At 36.5% G+C, this 18,846-nt stretch overlaps 3 protein-coding genes across 6 annotated transcripts; 1 reads left to right on the forward strand and 2 right to left on the reverse strand.

Annotated features, from left to right (window-relative positions):
* Positions 1-77: 77 nt before the first annotated feature.
* Positions 78-8,504, reverse strand: LOC103479863 (outer dense fiber protein 2). 4 transcript variants are annotated; one of them, XM_008434548.3, is made up of 17 exons: positions 8,185-8,504; positions 7,926-8,092; positions 7,692-7,815; positions 7,448-7,579; positions 7,269-7,343; positions 7,101-7,172; positions 6,664-6,780; positions 6,379-6,564; positions 6,185-6,294; positions 5,948-6,083; positions 4,936-5,046; positions 4,338-4,442; positions 3,869-4,027; positions 3,436-3,536; positions 2,804-2,966; positions 2,563-2,688; positions 78-2,458 (listed from the first exon to the last, which is right to left on the reverse strand). In XM_008434548.3, the coding sequence occupies exons 2-17, from the start codon at positions 8,075-8,077 to the stop codon at positions 2,285-2,287; spliced, it is 2,043 nt and encodes a 680-aa protein (XP_008432770.2). In that variant the 5' UTR covers positions 8,078-8,092; positions 8,185-8,504; the 3' UTR covers positions 78-2,284. The 4 variants fall into 4 exon arrangements, 3 of the variants coding, with proteins under 3 accessions (XP_008432770.2, XP_008432769.2, XP_017165502.2); XM_008434547.3 differs by having other exon boundaries at positions 8,179-8,504; XM_017310013.2 differs by lacking the exon at positions 3,869-4,027.
* A 114-nt stretch (positions 8,505-8,618) lies between these two features.
* Positions 8,619-11,367, forward strand: ift22 (intraflagellar transport 22 homolog (Chlamydomonas)). The gene is made up of 5 exons (XM_008434535.3): positions 8,619-8,851; positions 10,323-10,405; positions 10,602-10,685; positions 10,770-10,972; positions 11,048-11,367. The coding sequence occupies exons 1-5, from the start codon at positions 8,813-8,815 to the stop codon at positions 11,194-11,196; spliced, it is 558 nt and encodes a 185-aa protein (XP_008432757.1). The 5' UTR covers positions 8,619-8,812; the 3' UTR covers positions 11,197-11,367.
* A 2-nt stretch (positions 11,368-11,369) lies between these two features.
* On the reverse strand, positions 11,370-12,714 carry atp5mg (ATP synthase membrane subunit g). Its single transcript, XM_008434534.2, has 3 exons — positions 12,581-12,714; positions 12,172-12,332; positions 11,370-11,744 (listed from the first exon to the last, which is right to left on the reverse strand). Exons 1-3 carry the CDS (start codon positions 12,630-12,632, stop codon positions 11,646-11,648), a joined length of 312 nt encoding a protein of 103 aa, XP_008432756.1. The 5' UTR covers positions 12,633-12,714; the 3' UTR covers positions 11,370-11,645.
* Between the last annotated feature and the right edge of the window lie 6,132 nt (positions 12,715-18,846).

Here is an 18,846-nt window from a genome sequence, read left to right on the forward strand (position 1 = left end):
AGTTTCTGTCATTGACAAACCAAAACATGACACATTGGCCAGTCCAGCAAGTAAATTAGTAAGATACCAACACAATACCAAAGGCTTCTTTTCATTTATTTAATGTGACATTATTCTAAAACTGACAAACAATCACACCAGTTTACAAGGCAAGAGAACGGAACGATGCCATTTCTCAAAATACAAGAAACCAAATGCATCGAACACAAAACCACAAGTGCAGTTTTCCTCTGACTCTTAATGGGACCTTCTTATTTTAAAAGGTCATTGCAAGAACACAGAGATCTAGTAAACAATAGTTTGAGGTTTTAGAGATTATGACGGATAACAGTGACGGTAAAGGATACAAAAAAAAAAAGAGTATTGTTTTTATTTAAATCCAGAAAAACTAGTCACAGTAATCCACCACCATTACAAGATGAGTTTGGGAAATATCCCAACGTTTTCAGTTATTCAGTAATTGTGTTTGCAAACCAGCAACAACATCTTCACAACTAAATTAATTTACAGCCTCACTAATCTCATACCAGCTGAGAAGGAAAAGGAAAATATGCACCACTTCCTCTCACAAATCACTGCAAAAACAGACTTTTTTGTCTTTGAGTCACTGGAAGAGCAGATTTACGAAGATTAAAAAAATATCCTAACCACCGCTGATGTTTTGGTACATTCACCTACGACTTAACTGTTGCATACAAAAAAAGTAACATACGAGCATGCAAAAATAATAAACAGCACATGTCTGTTTGCAAAACTGCAACCTAAAAAAGAGACTAAAACACCAGAACCGGTTCAATCCGATAACTTTATGATAATGCATTATGAGTGTTTAAAGTAGGCAAATCTCTAGTGCAAATATAAGTCTCTTGTGTTTTCATGTTTATAAGCTGCACTTAGAAGAAATGTCACTGTCTTTTAAAAAAGTACAACTTCATCTAGAAGATCAATATGGTTTTCTTTAGATTGTTTACCAAATTTCAGTGTTGCTGAGAAATAAAATGTGTTTTTTGTGTATAAAGCTGAGACCACAGAGAGATAACACTCTCTGTGGCCCTGCAGGATCTTCGTCTGCAGGGCCTCTTCTCTGGAGGAAGTCTGGCTTTTTACCTTACTCACCTGGGACACCTGAGATCATGCAGGCCAGAGATCTCCAACAAGACAAGAGGTAAATTAAGGAACATGTTTCCAGTAAAAAAATTAAAAAACTAACAAAAAACAATCCATATACCATTCACCAAAGACAAAATTAAAATAAAATAATGTCCAACATGTGGGAAGCCTAAGTTAATCAGATTTGACAATTGATCTACATACTTGACATGATGCAAGCTCAGGACTGGGAACCAATTGTGTGTGCAAAGAAAACAGAAGTCATTAACCAACTGGCTACTGGCTAGACTAAAGAGCTTAGAAACAAATCCATCTGTCCCTTGACCTTAAACCATCTGCTCAATCTGAAGATGCATCCTTAAAAAGGGAATGATGATTTTCAGGAATTCAAATCAACTACACCCGGACAATATGCTAAACACAGGAAGTGGAAGCCTTCTCTGTGCAACACCCTGTATTTTCAGGCAGCTTCCTGTCATCAACAAACAGCGAGTCTTAGTTTTCTAAATCCCCTCCACCAGCCTTAATTATCTTCAGTGAAATGTTTGAGGTTCTGACCTCTCAACTCTTTGAAACGAAGACTCAACACTCAGAGTCCACAGAAAACACAAACCACATCCTTAAAGCCACAAAAATGTGCTTAAAGAGTTTAGATATGTCTTCTACAACTTAAATTATTAAAATAAAGAGTCATACTGCTGTAGCCAATAGCATAGAAGGAAAATTGACAGGCATTATTGCTCAAATGTTACATTGTAGAAATATTAATAATCGGAAGTAAATTTTTGGATAAAACAATTTACCATTCATCATTCTAGTTTCCAGATTAACGTAGATGTTTTTGTTTTCAACAACTTTCTCTTAAAAGAGTAGAAAAATCCACCACATCACCAGAGTGCACAGATGACAATCATTTTTTCTGCTGCACCATTTTAACAATGTTGAAAAATGCAGCTCCAGGATTTAGCACCTTTACAGAGTGAATCCATTTAACAAAATATGAAACAGCCTCTTCTTTGGACCTGAGCTAAAAGAGCTATCAAAACCTCTATAAATCTGGGGTTATCACCATTATCACCATATGCAGCAGTTATTGTCTCTCAATAAAATTTCTTCATCTTGACTCTCACTTGATATAAATATTACAGTGTGCACACACACAAAATGCAAACCATCATTTTAGGAAATACGATGAACCAAAAGCTGATGTTTGTAGCCCTTCATCAAAAATTGTCATGTAAGATTTTTTGAGGAAATCAACGTAATTCTGAATGCTGCGTTTGTGGGTCTCTGATTGGTCCAGACTGAGCTGCAGGTTCTTCAGTCGCACCTCAAACTGTTTCTCCGCCTGAAGATCGATGGCAGACAAGCAGTAGTTTATTTGGACATCAGCTCAACTAGCAGACATTTGCTGGCATAAAAAAGAGAACGTTTTAGAAATGCGATGCTCACATTTTGCTTGCTCTCACGAAGAAGCTTCAGCTCATTATTCCTTCTGCTCTGCTCAGCCTGAAGCTGCAGGATCTTCGTCTGCAGGGCCTCTTCTCTGGAGGAAGTCTGGCTTTTTACCTTACTCACCTGGGACAAAGCAATGATTAGCTCACCAAAGTTGGTTTAAGCTAATTCTTTCTTTTAATCTGAGCAAAAATCTCTTTGTTTTTCAAAGCTTGACAGGACAACTGTTGAGGCTCACCTGCTCTCTGACATCCGACAAAGCAGCTTCCAGCTGCCGATTCAGAGCCTGACACTCCGAGGAGCGCTGATCCAGCTCCCGGTTGCTGTAGCTTAGGGCCTCGTCCTGAGCTGCCAGCTTTCGGACCAGCTCCAGGTTCTCCTGCTGCATCTGGTCGATTTTTCTGAAGAGAAAAGGTACTTAGGTCTTCTCCAAACTACGGGGGTCAAACTCCAGCACTCAAGTCCTTGTGTCCTGCAGCCTTTAGACGCTGCTTCAACACACCTAAATCAAATTATGTGTTCGTTAGTGGGATAATTTAGCTACAATGTAACTAATTTAGCTACACTGGAGTAGGGGCACATTTAAAATCAGTAACTGCACTTGAGGACTGGAGTTTGACACTAATGGTTAATTCCAAAGCTTATTTGTTTGCTGCAAAGGCCCAAATTAAATAAAAAACTAATCTGTGGCAAGACTCAAAATAAAAGCACAAACACAGACTCCCCATTCAATCTAACTGAGCTTAAGTTGTTTGTCAAAGATGAACAGCCAAACATTTCTGCCACTAGATGTACAAAGGTAATAGAAACATACATCTGTGGACTTGTCAGGTAAGCAAAGGTCGGTTCAGCCACTGTGTGTCTTCTTACCTCTGGAGAGAATTCACTTTTTCTTGTACCTTCAAATTGGCCTCATGAACAGAATCTTTCATCTCCAGAGATGATCTCAGCTGTTTACTTTGAGTCTCCATCTGCAAGCAGAAATTGTATAATTCAGAGGTGCATTGTTTGGATGAAGGGAAACCGTTCAAAAGTGGAAAATAATTATTTAGCGAATACATTATGTGGGAGACACAATGTAAGTGATGGAGAACTCACACAGCACAAACACTTCAAAATATACACGGGGGTGCATTTTCTACACAGCAAACAGGTTTTGTTTGTTGTTGGTTGCAATCAGAAAAACCATCGAGATAAGGAAGCACAATAGAGACACAGGGGGGATCTACTACCACCTAGTGGCAAGATATATGTAAATGAGTTTTACATGTTACATCTGATGACAACAGCTGGCGTTGCACACCTTAAACTGCAGTTCCTTAACGGACTCTGATTTTTCCGAACACTGCCTCTCCAACCTGCGCAGGTTCTCCTGGCATTGGAGGAGACTCTGCTCGGCTTCACCCAGTAACTCTGGGTAAACTCTCAGCTCCTCTATGCGTCCCTGCAGCTCCTGCCTCACCTGGGCTCCAGGGTGGGTCCAGTGCAGGGAACAGGCACAGCATAGAGACACTTTTAAGTTTGCAAAGCTCCCCATCTGTGCTACTTGGACTGAGAAGATTTACACTGTGTTAGGTTGTTAAAACAAACTATTTGAGGGTTTTGCAGAAGAGATCTAACAGCATAGTGAAAGGCAATTTATCAGCAAAAAAGAGAGATATTTTGAGCTGTTTAAATTAGAAAAAAGTATAAGAGTTATGCGAGATTTTTTGCTTCAATCAACCGTTAGTCATTAATTGCTAAACGGGATTAAAATGTGGAGGTGGAAATACCTTCTCAACTTCTGTTTCTTTCACGTCTTGTGTCGTTCTTGTTTCCCTCAACAGATTTGCATATTTTATTTGAAGGCTGTCGATCTCAGCTTTGAGTTCTGCAATCTAGACAGAGGAAAAAAACAGTTGAGTGAGTCTCAACAGAGTTCCTATAATGTGGCCACATTTTTCTGTTGTTCCATCAGTTTATTGCTTCATGGATATTTGAATACAAAACATTCAGTTAGTTGGTTTTTATTAGAATTTTATTTTCACAAATGACCAAACAACACAGGACTGAAGCTGGTTGCTGATTCAGCAGTGTGGCGAAGGGCTATTTTACCATTTTGGAAGTTAAAATGTAAATGCTTATATCAAATCTGGACTGGGTAATCCAAGATCAAACAGATTATTTAAATTATAGTTTGTAATCAGCAACAAACCCCACCGAAATAAAAAAAACAACAACCTTGTGCTCATTTTAAGAAAAGTAAAAAAAAAGAAGCAAAAAAACCCCTGGCATATTCTATACGTTGTGAAGTGGCCGATCAAAAATGAATATCATCATCCTAAATGTAAACCAAAAGTAACCTCCCTTCAAAGCCTAAAGAACACAGACCTGAAAGTGGCATTGTTCCGCTTCGTGTTTCTTTTCTAGCGAGACGGTCTTCTCTTCAACGAGCGCCGACTCACAATCAGCGAGCTGCTCCTCCAACTGAGCCACAGACGTCTGCAATCACGCATAAATAAATTTCATTTCAGCTGCAGAATTAGAGCAAAAGCAAGAAAAGACCAGAAAAACGTAGCCTACAAGAAAAAATGGTGCATTTTGAGAAATTAGAGCACTTTTTTTCAGTAATTCAAGACAAGAAGAGAAAATTCTTGTCTTGAAGAATTTTCAAGACAATTGAACTACATCACAGAGTGATGTAGTTCAATTGTTTCTATTAAATTTGCATCTAAAAAAAACTGAACATGACATAACAATAGGAGAAAGATGTGCATAAGAAATATGAAGATATGACCACATTATGGTGTATACAACCATGGGAAATATAAACGACTGCACACTTGTGCAGCAAGGAATCATTCACAACCTCTGCAAGGGATAGTAGTAGTTCCCAAGCATAGCAATGGATGGTTGAGTGTAAGAAAAACCTGTGGTAGAACAATTTCCACAGGCAACAAGGATAATTATAGCCTTGACCAGATTGTTAAGCGAAGCCCATTTAACAATTTAGGGAGATTCAGAAGGCATGAACCACAAAAAGTTCCACATGCAAGATGATCCTCATCCAGGAAATGAGCTGCAACAGTTATACTCCTTGTGCTAAGTTTCATGAACTGCGAACAACATTCGAAGCAGCTTAAATAAGGCTAAACAGAAAAGGACTTCAATGCAGTTACATCCTCTTTTATCAACACAAGGAATCTCAGTTGCAGCCCACGTCCTGGGTATGTTCACGTGTGGTGATTTTTCAAGCAATGGCTTTTTCTACTGCACTTTTTGATGATATTCTAATCTACCGAGTTTAACATGAAATCATTTAAAAAACCATAAATACCTTTCCTCTAGAATCTTCACTATCGAAAAGATGGATTCCCTACCAAAGCTGTGTGTCACTTCATACCTTGAGTATTGCATTAGTGATGGTGAGGTCCCTGTTGTCAGCAATGAGTTTGTCGAGGCTTTGCGCCATTCTTTCATTAGCTGCAGTTAGCTCGTCCCTCTCTTTCTGAAGCCTCAGTGTCAACTCTGCCAATTCCCTTTGTTGGGAGGAGAAATATCACACGGTTTATCAGTATAAATGTGCAGCTGTCTCATGTGCATGCTGGAGTCTACGGGCCTGTCTGAATGGAGCACAAACCTTTTCATAAGGTCTATTTGAGCAACAAGATTGTGTTTCTCATCCGTCACCTGCTCCTTTCGCCGTCTCCTGGAGTCTCTTTCTGAACGGGCTTTAGCCAGCAGGGAATCCTGACAGTGAAGGCAACATCCTTGAGTTCTGATGGTGCATTCGAGTTTGGACAACCAGCACTTGCGTTTGTTTTGTTTTTATACCTTTTCCTTTAGCTGTGCATTGCACTTTTCTATGGCAGCTTCGAATCTCTCTGCTCTCAGTTTCTGTGCTTGTGCAGCTTTCCTCAGAGATTCTTTGTCCTTAACAGCCTTTTTGGTCAGGGAGGCGAAGGATGTCTTCAGCTGATCAATCTCTGACCTCTGCTCTGCTACAGTTCTCTCCAGGCTCTGTAACACACAGCAAAAAAAAAAAAAAAATCTTAATATCATATATAGTTTAAAACTTTTCTTCCACAGTTTCAGGTTAATAAGGTGGAGGGTTTTTACCCGAAAATGCACAGTCAGGCGATTGTTCTCTGCTTCCTTGTTGCGCAGCTGCCCCTGCAGGTGAGCACGAGTTGTTTCAATGGACTTGGTGGTGTGAACTAAGCTTTTAATGTTCTCCTGATAAGATAAACAACAACAACAAATATTTAAGAGATATAAATACATATATTTTTAAAAAATGTTACAAAAAGTTACAAGGCCTAGTTGCTTTTATTTAAAACAAGAAAAGCAAAATTTGTTTTCATATTGCTTATTACTGATAGCATCAACTACAACAATAGTTTATTGCCGTTTTAATCTTCAAACGCTTACACAGACATTCTTAAAAAATTTTAAGAAGCAGGAAATTTTAAAAACTTATAATAACTCTATAGCAGTAACCGGCCCATGTCTACGTGGGGGAAAAATTTTTTTTTTTGAGTATTGGTAGTTCTTACCTGCTCTTCTCTCCGCAAATCCATCAGTTTATCAATCCTCTTCTCAGTCTCATCGAGGTCTTTTTTTAAATTCTTTTTGATCAAAATAAGGACAATTTTGTCATTTGCCCCCATAAGTTCGTATTTACAAAATGTATTTGACCAAATATGATTTAACAAAACAGTCACCTCATTTTCACTTTCAGCGTTTCTGATCCATTTCAGTAAGGTTTCCATCTTTCTGTCAGCATCAATTCGATATACCTAAGAGCAAATTATGTCAAACTTATTAATAAAACATGTTTACATCTTCTATTTGCTGGTCTACATTTACAAATGTAATCAACATACTAAAAATCTAAATCTACCTCTGCATCTTGAAGTTGCTTTAGCTTCTGTCGCACTGATTTATTCAGACGCCTGAATTCTTCCAACTTCTCCAGCAAAAGTCCTTTCTGGCGGGTGATTTGGCTTTTGTCTTTGGTAGACTTCCCAGAGCTCTAAAATAATAATAAAAAAGGTATTACAGTTCTGAAACAGTCACATTCTAAAGAAATTGCTAATGTTTTAAACAAAACCTGTGGGATACAAAATTGCACAAAAGAAGCATACAGCAAATTCGTTGTCCACTGCGTCTTTGAAAGCCACAAGCTGGATTGCTGCAGCGCTGGAAGCAGCTTCTGCATCTATTAGGACTTTCAGAAAAGGGCTCTTCCCACTACTGAAGTTCTCGTGGCTAAAAACAGGGTTGAGAAAGGAAAAACCTTCAGGTATCTTAGAGCATACTGTATATTTTGCCCAGCTTATGCTGCGTTTTACAAACAAATATGTGTTCCACATCCTCACCCAGACTCAGCTCTTGCCTGGACACTAGTGCACGCCCTGTTCCCTTCTTCTGGTTCATCACTGTTGTCTAGGTCACGACGACTCAGAGGGAGATCCTCCCTGATGGGACTGAAACCAAGTGGGGAACTTTGGGGTTTACCCTCTGGAGACATACCTTACGTTGAAAACTAAAATAAGAGAGTAACAGTCAGCGCTCAGAGAAAAGATAGAACTATTGTGCAATTTATTTTATAGTTCAAATATGTTTTATTACCTTTACCTTATGACTTGAGCCAGCAAAGGGGCTTCGAAGGTCAACACATAGCAACAGATGAGGTTGAGTAGCTGCTAAGCGTTTCGATCCACTCACTGAACATTTGCTTGTTCAATGAAACCAGCAAGGCCACCACCAGACTTGTTGCTCTTACTGAGCCTAAACATAGTCCCTTACAAATATGTGCTTTGAAAGGACAAATATTACTCACATTTTCGGGTTGTCTCTGTTGTTATTGACGCTAGTACAATGGGAACTATGCATTCGTCGCAATATCTACACTTGATTGGTTAGCTTTCAGGTAACGTAATGACGCAAATACATTCACTGAAAGCTCATTGGCTTCTTTAGATGGGAAAAGGGGCGGGGTTAAATTTAAGTAGGGTTCCAAATAGCCAATAATGAAAAGAAGAAAAAAGAAACGACTGAAACCATAGCAACGAAAAGGAAGTTTACTGGGACTGCCCAGCTCCGACAACATCTACACAGCTAAGCTAATGTTACTTGTTTTATACTGAAAATACTTCTACTTTTTCATTTTATTTTATTTTTTTCATCCGAGTACGATAGCTCCGTGTTGCCAAGGCTTAATCATAGTAAGTTAGCTGGACAGGCTAATGATCGGCTGGTGAAAATGTTTAAAACAAAAATTCTCTTCGTAGGTCCTACTGAGGTAAGATTGAAGATCTTATTACAGTCTGTAGCTGTAAAGTGTTGACAAGTACACATTCATCTTGATTATTAACATTTACAACTGTAAAATCCTTCATTGTGTAATAAATCTAAAGCGTGCTTATTCCTCATAATCCAGGTAGCATTCAATAATGTTGGCAACACCTACATTTCTACCTCCCAACATACAAAACAATAGTACTTACTTGATTACAATATTTATGTGTAGTTTAAAGTTCTTCCTGAATTATTTTCACATTTCCATAGTAGAAACACGCTGTTGCAAGAGCATTCAGATTTGAACTTCGCCCCCTTCCTAACATCATAGATATATTCAAGCTTTGGTTCAGGATTACTTTGCACGGGGCTCCATCTCTTCTCAAAGAAGCTTCCCTATGGCTGCTGAAAAAACATACATCCCCGCAGCATGGCGTAACCACAGTCATGTTTCCCTGACAACCTGGTTAGATTTGTGGAATGGATAGCTGATAGTAATCTTTGCATTATATCACAAAAAGTAAAAAAAATAAAATAAAAAAAAATAGTAATTAAACCTTATTACCTTTTGGTACATGCTTTGTTTGTGTCTCAAGAATATTAAGAATAACATAATAGATTAGAAGAACTTAACTTAAAATATTACATGTCCAAAATTAACATGTAACACAATTTACTTAAATTATTTCAGTACCAGCATATAAACACAACATTATTGGTACCGGTAATATGTTTGTGGCTTTGTGGTAAAGTTCTCACATTCTCAAGCAAAAAACATGCAAAACCCATCCATAATATTCATAATATACAATTTTTTTAGAGCATTACGGTGTGAAACATGCATGTTATCTTACATTTGGTGGTTGTTTGTGTAATTTCTACAATTTTTGAACTAAGGTTTATTGGTACAAATGCCCCGACTTTAACTTTATTTATAAAGTGAACTTGATTTAGTGATGCAGCTGCTATTCAGCCAGAGTTCCAAGTTGGTCAGTTTTTACTTGTTTAGCTTAAACACACTTCAGAAGATAAAACAGTAGAATATCTGTATTTTTCACTGTTCATTTAATACATCAAAACTAATAACTTATTTTTGACTATTAACACTGATTTCAAGTTTAATAAAAGTCAGATAAAGCTTACATATATTTGTTTTGCTAAAAAAAATAGGACACTTTAGAATAGGATAGGTAGGAATCACTAACCTGATAATTAGAAAAAGTCACAACTGCTTATTTTTTGACACTTTTAAAACAAATAGCTGAGGAAAACATTTTGTAATTTTTATTGCCCTTAGAAAATTGAAATTAGCAGGTCACACAACTAAAACAGGTGAGGAAAAGCTTTATCAGTGCATTTCTGGCTGGATGCTGACACTAAACAAAATAAGACTGTGTAGTGAATGTGTTATTGTTGCAAAATGTTAAAAAGAAATGCCAATTTATGTAATGCCACATATGTGCTTCTTTTTTTAGAGTGGTAAGACCGTTGTTGCTAACTTCCTTTCGGACACAACAGAAAACGTGGGTGGGGAATACAGACCAACGCAAGGAGTCAGGTACACATGTCGTGTTAAAAGTAGAGCCATTGCACTTAATCAATAACTGTATTACAGATACTAAAGTAATGTGATATGAATCTCACTGAGGAGTCTGAAACTGTTCACAGAGTGTTTAAATTCATGGCATAGTGTAAAACTGTATTGTTTATTGGACTCCAGTTAACTGAATGCAGCTGCTCTCTACTGTCTCAAGGATCCTGGAATTTGAATCCCAGCCTGAGGGCAGCGGTGACAAGATCTGTGAGGTTGAACTTTGGGACTGTTCAGGGGATTTTAAGTTAGTTGACTTGTTAAAAATGATTTAAATCTTACCATGAGAAATAAGGTTCTCCATAAATTGAAGTTAACATTTTTTTTGCAGATTTGAATCCTGCTGGCCTGCACTCATGAAGGACTGCAGCGGTGTGGTGATCATTTTTAATCCTGATATCCCAAGTCACCTCAAAGAAATCGAGACGTGGCACTCCATCTTCATCTCCACCCAAAGTTTGCAGGAAAGCCAGTGTTTACTCATAGCTCACCACAAGCCTGGGTGTGAAATAGAACATGGCCGACTGCCTTTAGGTAATCTTTGTGTAATCCTCTTAAATCAGTGTTCATGTTACAGGACTAATTGATTTTTTTATTTTTTTTTGACAGCACCAAATCTGAGCAGGTTGCCACTTATTCATTCTGACCTGGAGGAAGAGCCCGAAGATGTGCGACATGCCTTCTACGGATACTTGGGAAATGTTGTAAAAGCAATGTCTGAGAGTCGAGAGCGAGAGGAGATGTCCATCATTACATAGCAGTAAAATGTACCAAAAACACATTTTAGTTAGCATGCACTTTGACTCGAACATCTGAAATACATTAGTCATTACTAATACCTTAAGATCTTCATGAGGTATTAATGAAGCATTTTGTAGCCCTAATATTTTCAGAAATTGTTTGTAAATAAAACATATAAGGGAAGTCAAGACTGATTCAATAATTTTATTTAATAAGTAGTTGGAATTCATTCAGAATGTGATACTCAGAAGTAGGGCTGGGCAATATGGCTGACAAACATATCACGATACAGGCGTTTAATATCAGTCGATAATTATTGATTAGTTTGTTTTAAATATCTGAAATAATATGAAATTAATAAACTCTACTGGATGTAATTCCTATTGTTCTTGATCATGCTGTATATCGTGATATATTTTCTTCTTGATTTATTGCCCAGCCCTTGTGAAAAGAGGAAATTCATTATTTAGACATTGTATCCAATCAGGCCTCCTTTGCCGATGCACTCTCCGATGAAGAACCACATCAACACCTCAGTAGCCACAAGTCCATTCCTAAAAGCTTCCTGAAAACAAAGGAAAACATTTACAGGTAAGAAAAGTGCTTCTAGTCTGATTCAAACAAAAAACAAAAGTATTATGATTTATTTCCCCTCTACATAATCTATTTCTTAAAAAGAGATTTTTTTTCCAGAATGTCTTTTTTGGAATGTCAAGGTTTTCATAATTTTAAAATTTTAATTATTTTTATAATCCAGACTGTCTTTTTTTCCACCAAACTGTCAGTCATACTTGTTAATCATTTACTGCAATTTTTCAACACGTTTTTTTGTGGTCAACCATATACAATTTTATTAAGATAGCTTTTCACAATCTCGTTGTTTTCAGGTAAAGATTAAGTAAATATATTTTCAGCTCCCATAAAGGACAAACTATGAAGTTCAATCAGTCGTAATTTAAGTGAATGAAAAACTTCAGGACAGCACTGCTCACTTTGACTGTGGTTTGTCCGAAACGTCCTGTCTGGTAGCTCCTGACCAGACCTTTGGCGGCCTCGATGGCTGTGGGGATCTCAGCAGGGGACGGAGGGACCAGCTCCACCCTGGCGTAGTACCAGAAGGTCGCTAGCCGGGGTTTGGAGTATGTGACAGCGGCTGCAATAAAACACAAACCACCTTATTCGGAGAAGTAAGAAGCTGCAGGGTTGCCCTGACTTTAAAAGCTAAACACAAAACAGAGAGGAAAACCTGCAGCAGCGTTTTCTGTTTTTGCACCTGATGTGACGATACGTAGAGGTCACAGAGAACCTGAGCATGTATGACGAACTCTAATAACGCTGCTTGGCTTTAAATTAACTAAACCATTTTATAAGTGTTGTAAGACATAATAATGGTTCACTTACCACCGAGAACTGTGGGGACTTTAGCAACGAGTTTCTGGACCTTCTGAGCCATTGTGGAATCTCTTCCAAGTACGCACCACAGGAAAAAGGAAGAGGAAAGCAGATTAGTTTCCGGGTTGAGAATTTCAAAATAAAACTACTGACATGAAACACGTGACGCCTCACAATTGCCATATTGTGAGTGGCAAACTGTACGTGTGGCAAAATGACAGGAAACAGTGTTTTCCAATTATTTTTGAAAAAGAGAAATCATCTTTCTTTTTGAATGCATGTTAAATTTAGTATTAATAATTGATATTAAAGAAGAAAATATCTTCTAATCAAAATGCAATAATGTATAACATACATTTAACAAAGAAAAAAACACTTAATTTAATTTATTTTCTATTAAAATGTTAGGCTTAATTTTTTTCAAAAATACAGCAACACTTTAAATGAATTACAGAAGGGATACTGATGTAATACAAATTCCCCATTACCACTGTAAATTAATAATTTTGATTTTGCTTTTTAAAAATTTTTTTTTTACCTGACATTACTGTAGAATTGCCTTAAACACTTATCTGGTAACTTGGTGGCATCCAGCTGTCAGTAAGTTACTGAAACCTTACTAAAGCAGATTATTGTTAAACAATAGCCTTACTCAACTCTCCAAATAGCCTCTTTGGAGAGTTGAGTACTCTAGACTGTGCTAATTAAAGGAAAGTAAAACTATGCATCGGTTTTGAAATCTAGCTCATTTGTGGTTTTACATATTATAAGGATGAGTCACTCTTTTCTGAGTCATCCTGTTACCCTCACAAAACAAAACAGTTACAAAACAAAACATTACCAACAAAAAACTTCTGAGATCTACTTTTGGAAAAGAGAAAACTAACATGCCAACATTTCACTTTATTAATGCAGAATGGACTTGTTACATAAACAAGATTAAATTGAATAAAACATATTTTGGGTTTTAAAATGCAATTTAAGACATTAATTCACAACTACCCATACAATCTCGCATTGTTTTTGGAATTTTCATATTTATTTTAGCGAGAGAAAACAACATTGACTTAAGTATTACTTTTAAATTAAACAACTTCTAATACGAAAACCCAGATGTTGTCATATTAGACCCAGCTATGTCTAATGATCACAAACCTTCTCTCAGATGAAAGTGAATAGTTCCTTTAATTTCAGATCAAGGTATAAGAAAAATCTAGAGACAAAGTCACTTGAGGTACAACTTAAAGTTTTACAATAAAATTAGAATTTTTCTGTGGAGATTGTCATCTGTTGTTCATCCATTGTGCGAAACCAGAGTCTGTGCAGCCGTGTAAAATGATCATGCTTCACTGTTGATAAGATTTATAGAGATGCTGATTTCATTTTCCAGCAGGACTTGTTCATTTAATTTCATTTTAATTTCCTTCCATTTATTTATTTCAAACAGATTTTTAAAAACAAGAAAACAAGTACATACATAAGCGAGCACAAACTAATGAGCTTACCTTTACTTTTCTGTTTTAAAAAGGGAAGAAGTGGACATTATCTTACAGCTATATGAACACTTGTTGCTTGACTACACTGCCTAAAGTATCGATACCTGCTTTAAAAACTATGGTATCCAAAACCATTAAACTGTCCTCACCTGAACCCTATACAGAAATAACAAAATATTGCAAAGAGGAAGATAAGAAACATCGGACTCGACAATGCAGATGAGCTGAAGATTAATATTAATGGAGTCTGGGCTTCCCAAGACCTCAGCAGAGCAAAAGACTGATTGCTTCCTTGACTCACCATATTAATGCAGTAATCCACGTAAAGCAATCTTGACCAAGTACTGAATATATATACTTGACTGACTTTATTGTATTTAAAATCTGTTTTAAATGATCTTGAATGAGGTTGAAATATCTGGAGAAAGTGAATGTTGGGTTTTCATAAACTATAAGACATAAACCAGAAAATTATGATGCATCTAGGATGCATTATCTGCATGCTTTTCAATTGAATTACTAAAATAAATTAAATTGTCAAGAATATTCTAATTTGCTGAGATTAACCTCTACATAGAGCACACATAAGGCAATTTGAGATGTTTTTAAATAATGCAGAACCATGCCACAGCAATCTAAGTATGGTTGGTTTGCAAATGCAGTATTCACATATCAATGTCTTCATCAAGTTCAACTGCTGCTGTGGACATGAGCTGCAATTAGATATTTATACAAATCACTAGGGGGAGCTCTTTAGCATGTCATACAATGGTTCTGCTTGAAAATTTTGTGTTGTTATCTGCTAAAAATTTTATAAGACACTGCTCAAATTTATAGATTGGAGGGACTTAAATATGTTTGATATGTTTTAGTAACTGGGTGTTGCTTGTATTCTTATGCCCTCAGTCTTGTGTTATTTTAATGTAAAGCAATCTGAGTTCCACTCCCTTGGCTTGTCCTTTAGTGGAAAATTTCTTTTATTGGAAACAACACTCTGATGGTTCTTCTGAGTTGAACATGAATGATCAGAGTTTCCAAACATGCCAGACACGTCAGCCTGAAATACATAGGATGACTTCCAAAAGAAAAGGCAGCCATTAAAATTTTTCCATTTCAATGTATAATATAAATGTCACTTAAAACGTAATTTATAGTAGGTGTGTCTGCTGTTCAAAGCATTGGTGCAGAGGGAAAAGCAAATTAAAAACTAAATAATGACTCAGCCACAGCATTAGGTAAAATTATGACTGTAACCTTCTAAATAAGCTTTAATAGAACAAAATGACCACCTGACATTTTGAGCTGAAGACACCCTTTAAAGTAGAGAATGAAATCACAATGAAATCAGACTTTATTAACTGGAAGATGATTGAATGGATTCACAGTGATGATCAAATAAATCTTTGCCAACGTAAAATAATTTGATTAGTTAAAACAAGCTCAGTATATTAAAACAAGTTAGAATCCCCTTTGTCTTGTACTTACAGTGGCTTTAGATGTCGATGCCTCACTGTATAAAAGGCAGGTTTCTGTAAAGTAAAAATTAGCTTTAAATGGTTTCTATATACAGACACGGTTAAAACAAATTACATCACCTAGTCAGAGTTAGCATTAAACATCAACACAGACTGAATGAGTAGCAACTATGAGCAGTAATCAGTACCTTATGCCATGAAAACAGATGCAGGCCCTATTCAGCATTTTGGGGGAAGTGTGATGTTAATTGCCATATCTGGAGTTTTGACATCATTTGTTTTAATCTAAATTCTAGATATTTTACTTTGAAGAAAACAGTTAATCCTTTTCTACTTTCTGTTTAGCATCTTTATCGTAAGTCAGTTTATTTTCTTCTCAATAATGATTTTTCCCCTTTCTTTGGTTTTCTTCACATTTGATTGTCTAAATACACATCAGATAAAAATAAATTCCAATTCACATTAAGTTTTACCCCAAACATATTTTAATTACATTTTTTTGTCCGTGTTTACAGAGTTTATGTTTAGATATGCAGCCTGCAAAGAGAATCTTAAAGAGGTAATTTGTAAACCAGCCCAGCCATTGGCTTCATTGAGTTATATTCAATAACTCAATATGAGAGTTTAACAGCAGGAGAGATGATTGATGTTGGTATGCTAAGATGAAAGGGAAAATGGCTCATATAGCAGAGAAAACGTTTAGCCTCACAGCTGCTGAAAAAGTTAATTGCCAGACATTACGGTTCTCGATTAAATATCTATCAAATCAGACAGCCGACCTGTTAATAGAGCACTTTTCATAATAAACATAGACTGCTTTTCAAGTCACATATCTTACACACACAAAACCACAAACTTTAATACTTTTTACTGGAATTTTATGTATCAGATTACATGTGTCAAACTCAAGGACCGGGGACCAAATCCAACCTGTCCTAACTTTATATGGGACCCTCTAGACTCTAGAGGACCACAACTTAAAGATAACAGTTGTGTGCTTAAATATTATTTTATTATTCCAAATCAAAGCATTTTATACCTGTAAATCACCAAATTACAACAATCTGAAAATACATTCTATATTATTTAACTTGACGAAGCACTCATCAAATGCAGAGACAGCTATTTATTCATATTTTAACAGTCTGCTAATAGCTAGTTTTATAAATACATTCTGCCACAACTAGCTCTGGAAGAACATGAAAATAGTACTTTATTTTATCAAAAATAACAAATGTAAAAAGAGTGGCATATACATTCATATTTATTTAATTAGAAAAATATTGAAAATACAATTAATTGCAGTAATTCAATTCTCTAAGTGAAGCATGGTAACACAGACTGATGTTTTCAAACCTTTTATAGGAGAATATTTATAATGCTTCATCGGCATGCATTCTAACGAATTCAATATAACTATAACTTCAGCCCCATTTTCATTGATATCCTGCATCCAATAACCTTCAGAAGCCATCTATTTAGCAAATGCAGTTCATTTCTGTGTAACTTCCTCTCGGTTTAAATCCAGCTGTTCTGTGAAGGCCTCAGAGGTTTGCTAGAAAACGTCAGTGGAAAAACAGCATCACGGACACCGAGGAATGCAGCCGAAAGGTCCAGAAGAAAATGGAGACGTTTAAAATCGGCCTAGAATTTAAAACCACCAAGTTTATGACATCTCATGGAGAACTGGTCAACCCAAAGAAAGAGTGGAAACAGGTGGAACCTGCCAAGACATCCACCTAAACTGGCAGGTCTAAAGGACGACCATGAGTTCTTTCAGTATGAAAAAAAAAAATGCTTCAATTAAATAAATGAACACACTCAGTTGAGTAAATATGCAGGAATAAACCACACAACACCTACCTAAGAAAGCAACAGAACAGTGTCTCACACTGGAACCAATTAAAAAATCTTGATTTGACTCAAATCCCATCCAGTTTTTCTGATTACTTTTCTCAGGTGACTCATTAAAAGATTTAAAACACGCAGAAATAACCACATTGGACAACTCTGTGTAATTCCTTACAAATTAACTATGTAAAACTTCTCAGCAGAGAATATTAGGGTCTGTCCTCATGCTGACTATTCTTTGAAGGCTGTCAAACATGTAAACGCGAGGCAGTTATAAATGATCCGCTGTCATATTGAACAACAGTCTGAAACAATGCAAGCACGCCCACTGAAAGATCCAGCAGACTCTTGTTTCTCGGCTCTTTCTCAAACAGGGAACATCGTTTGTCACGCCAAAAGGCTCCAGGAAAATCTCTCTTCGCTGCAATTTTTAAATTTAAATACATGATGTTGAACGATCAGACTGGTGATTCAACGTTGTATAAGTCAGCATGCGACTGGCATTGAGCTTGTGGGAGTGGAGACGTGAAAGGTAACTGTGAAAATGAACCCCTTATGCAAGAGTTAAGTTAGCAGGGATGCAGGTGTATCTGTTTTCATTAAAGCAAATCTCAAATGGCAAAAAAAAAAAAAAAAGAGCATAAGGTATGTGACTCACCACTGGAGAATCCAGATGGTGGAAAGAATGAGGATGAGGAACAAATAAATGTCTCCTCTCTCCTCTCTTGTTCTAGACCTGTAATGTAGGATCATAATTACAGTTCTTAATTATCTCACATCCACTAAGCATAAGATTTAGCATCTGTTGAAGAGGATAGTGTCAGAGAACATTCCGTACTGCACTAAGAGGAATTTGAATATTTAATTGTATACATAACAAAAGATTAGTAACACTCAAAGTTGGAGCAATGTTATATGTCCCTGTTGTTATCCTGTTGTTGAACAACGCTATATGTTCTGCTTGCTATGTTCAAAGTTCTAGTGACTTATATATTTATTTCAGATTTAAGTCACCTGCAACCACAATCCCTAATGTATTTAGTAAAAATATTATTTGATAGATCAACATAAAGAAAGGTGGTTTTACACAACACTGACTCAGAGGGGCTGGATTAGGCATTTATTTGCAAGAAAATGTTTCTTTTCATATGTATATTTCACTTCACAGTTACAGTTTACTAAATATTTGTTTAACATGTTCACATGTCTTTCATTAAAATATATATTTTGAACATTTTATTTGAGATAAAATTCCCGCTACATGTTGGCAACTTTGTAATCCATGATTCCAAAGAAATTTAAATAAATGAGTCAGTTAATTGGGTTTTTTGGAATGTGCAATGGTACAGGATTCAACGCATAAAGAAAAACTTGCACAAAGCCACTGACGCATTTGTAAACTTCTGAATGTTTCAGTGGGTACCAATGAAGCCATAATCTGGAAGTGGAAAGT

This window comes from Poecilia reticulata, chromosome 17 (assembly GCF_904066995.2).
Source record: "Poecilia reticulata chromosome 17, P_reticulata-male-v2, whole genome shotgun sequence".
NCBI lineage: Eukaryota > Metazoa > Chordata > Actinopteri > Cyprinodontiformes > Poeciliidae > Poecilia > Poecilia reticulata.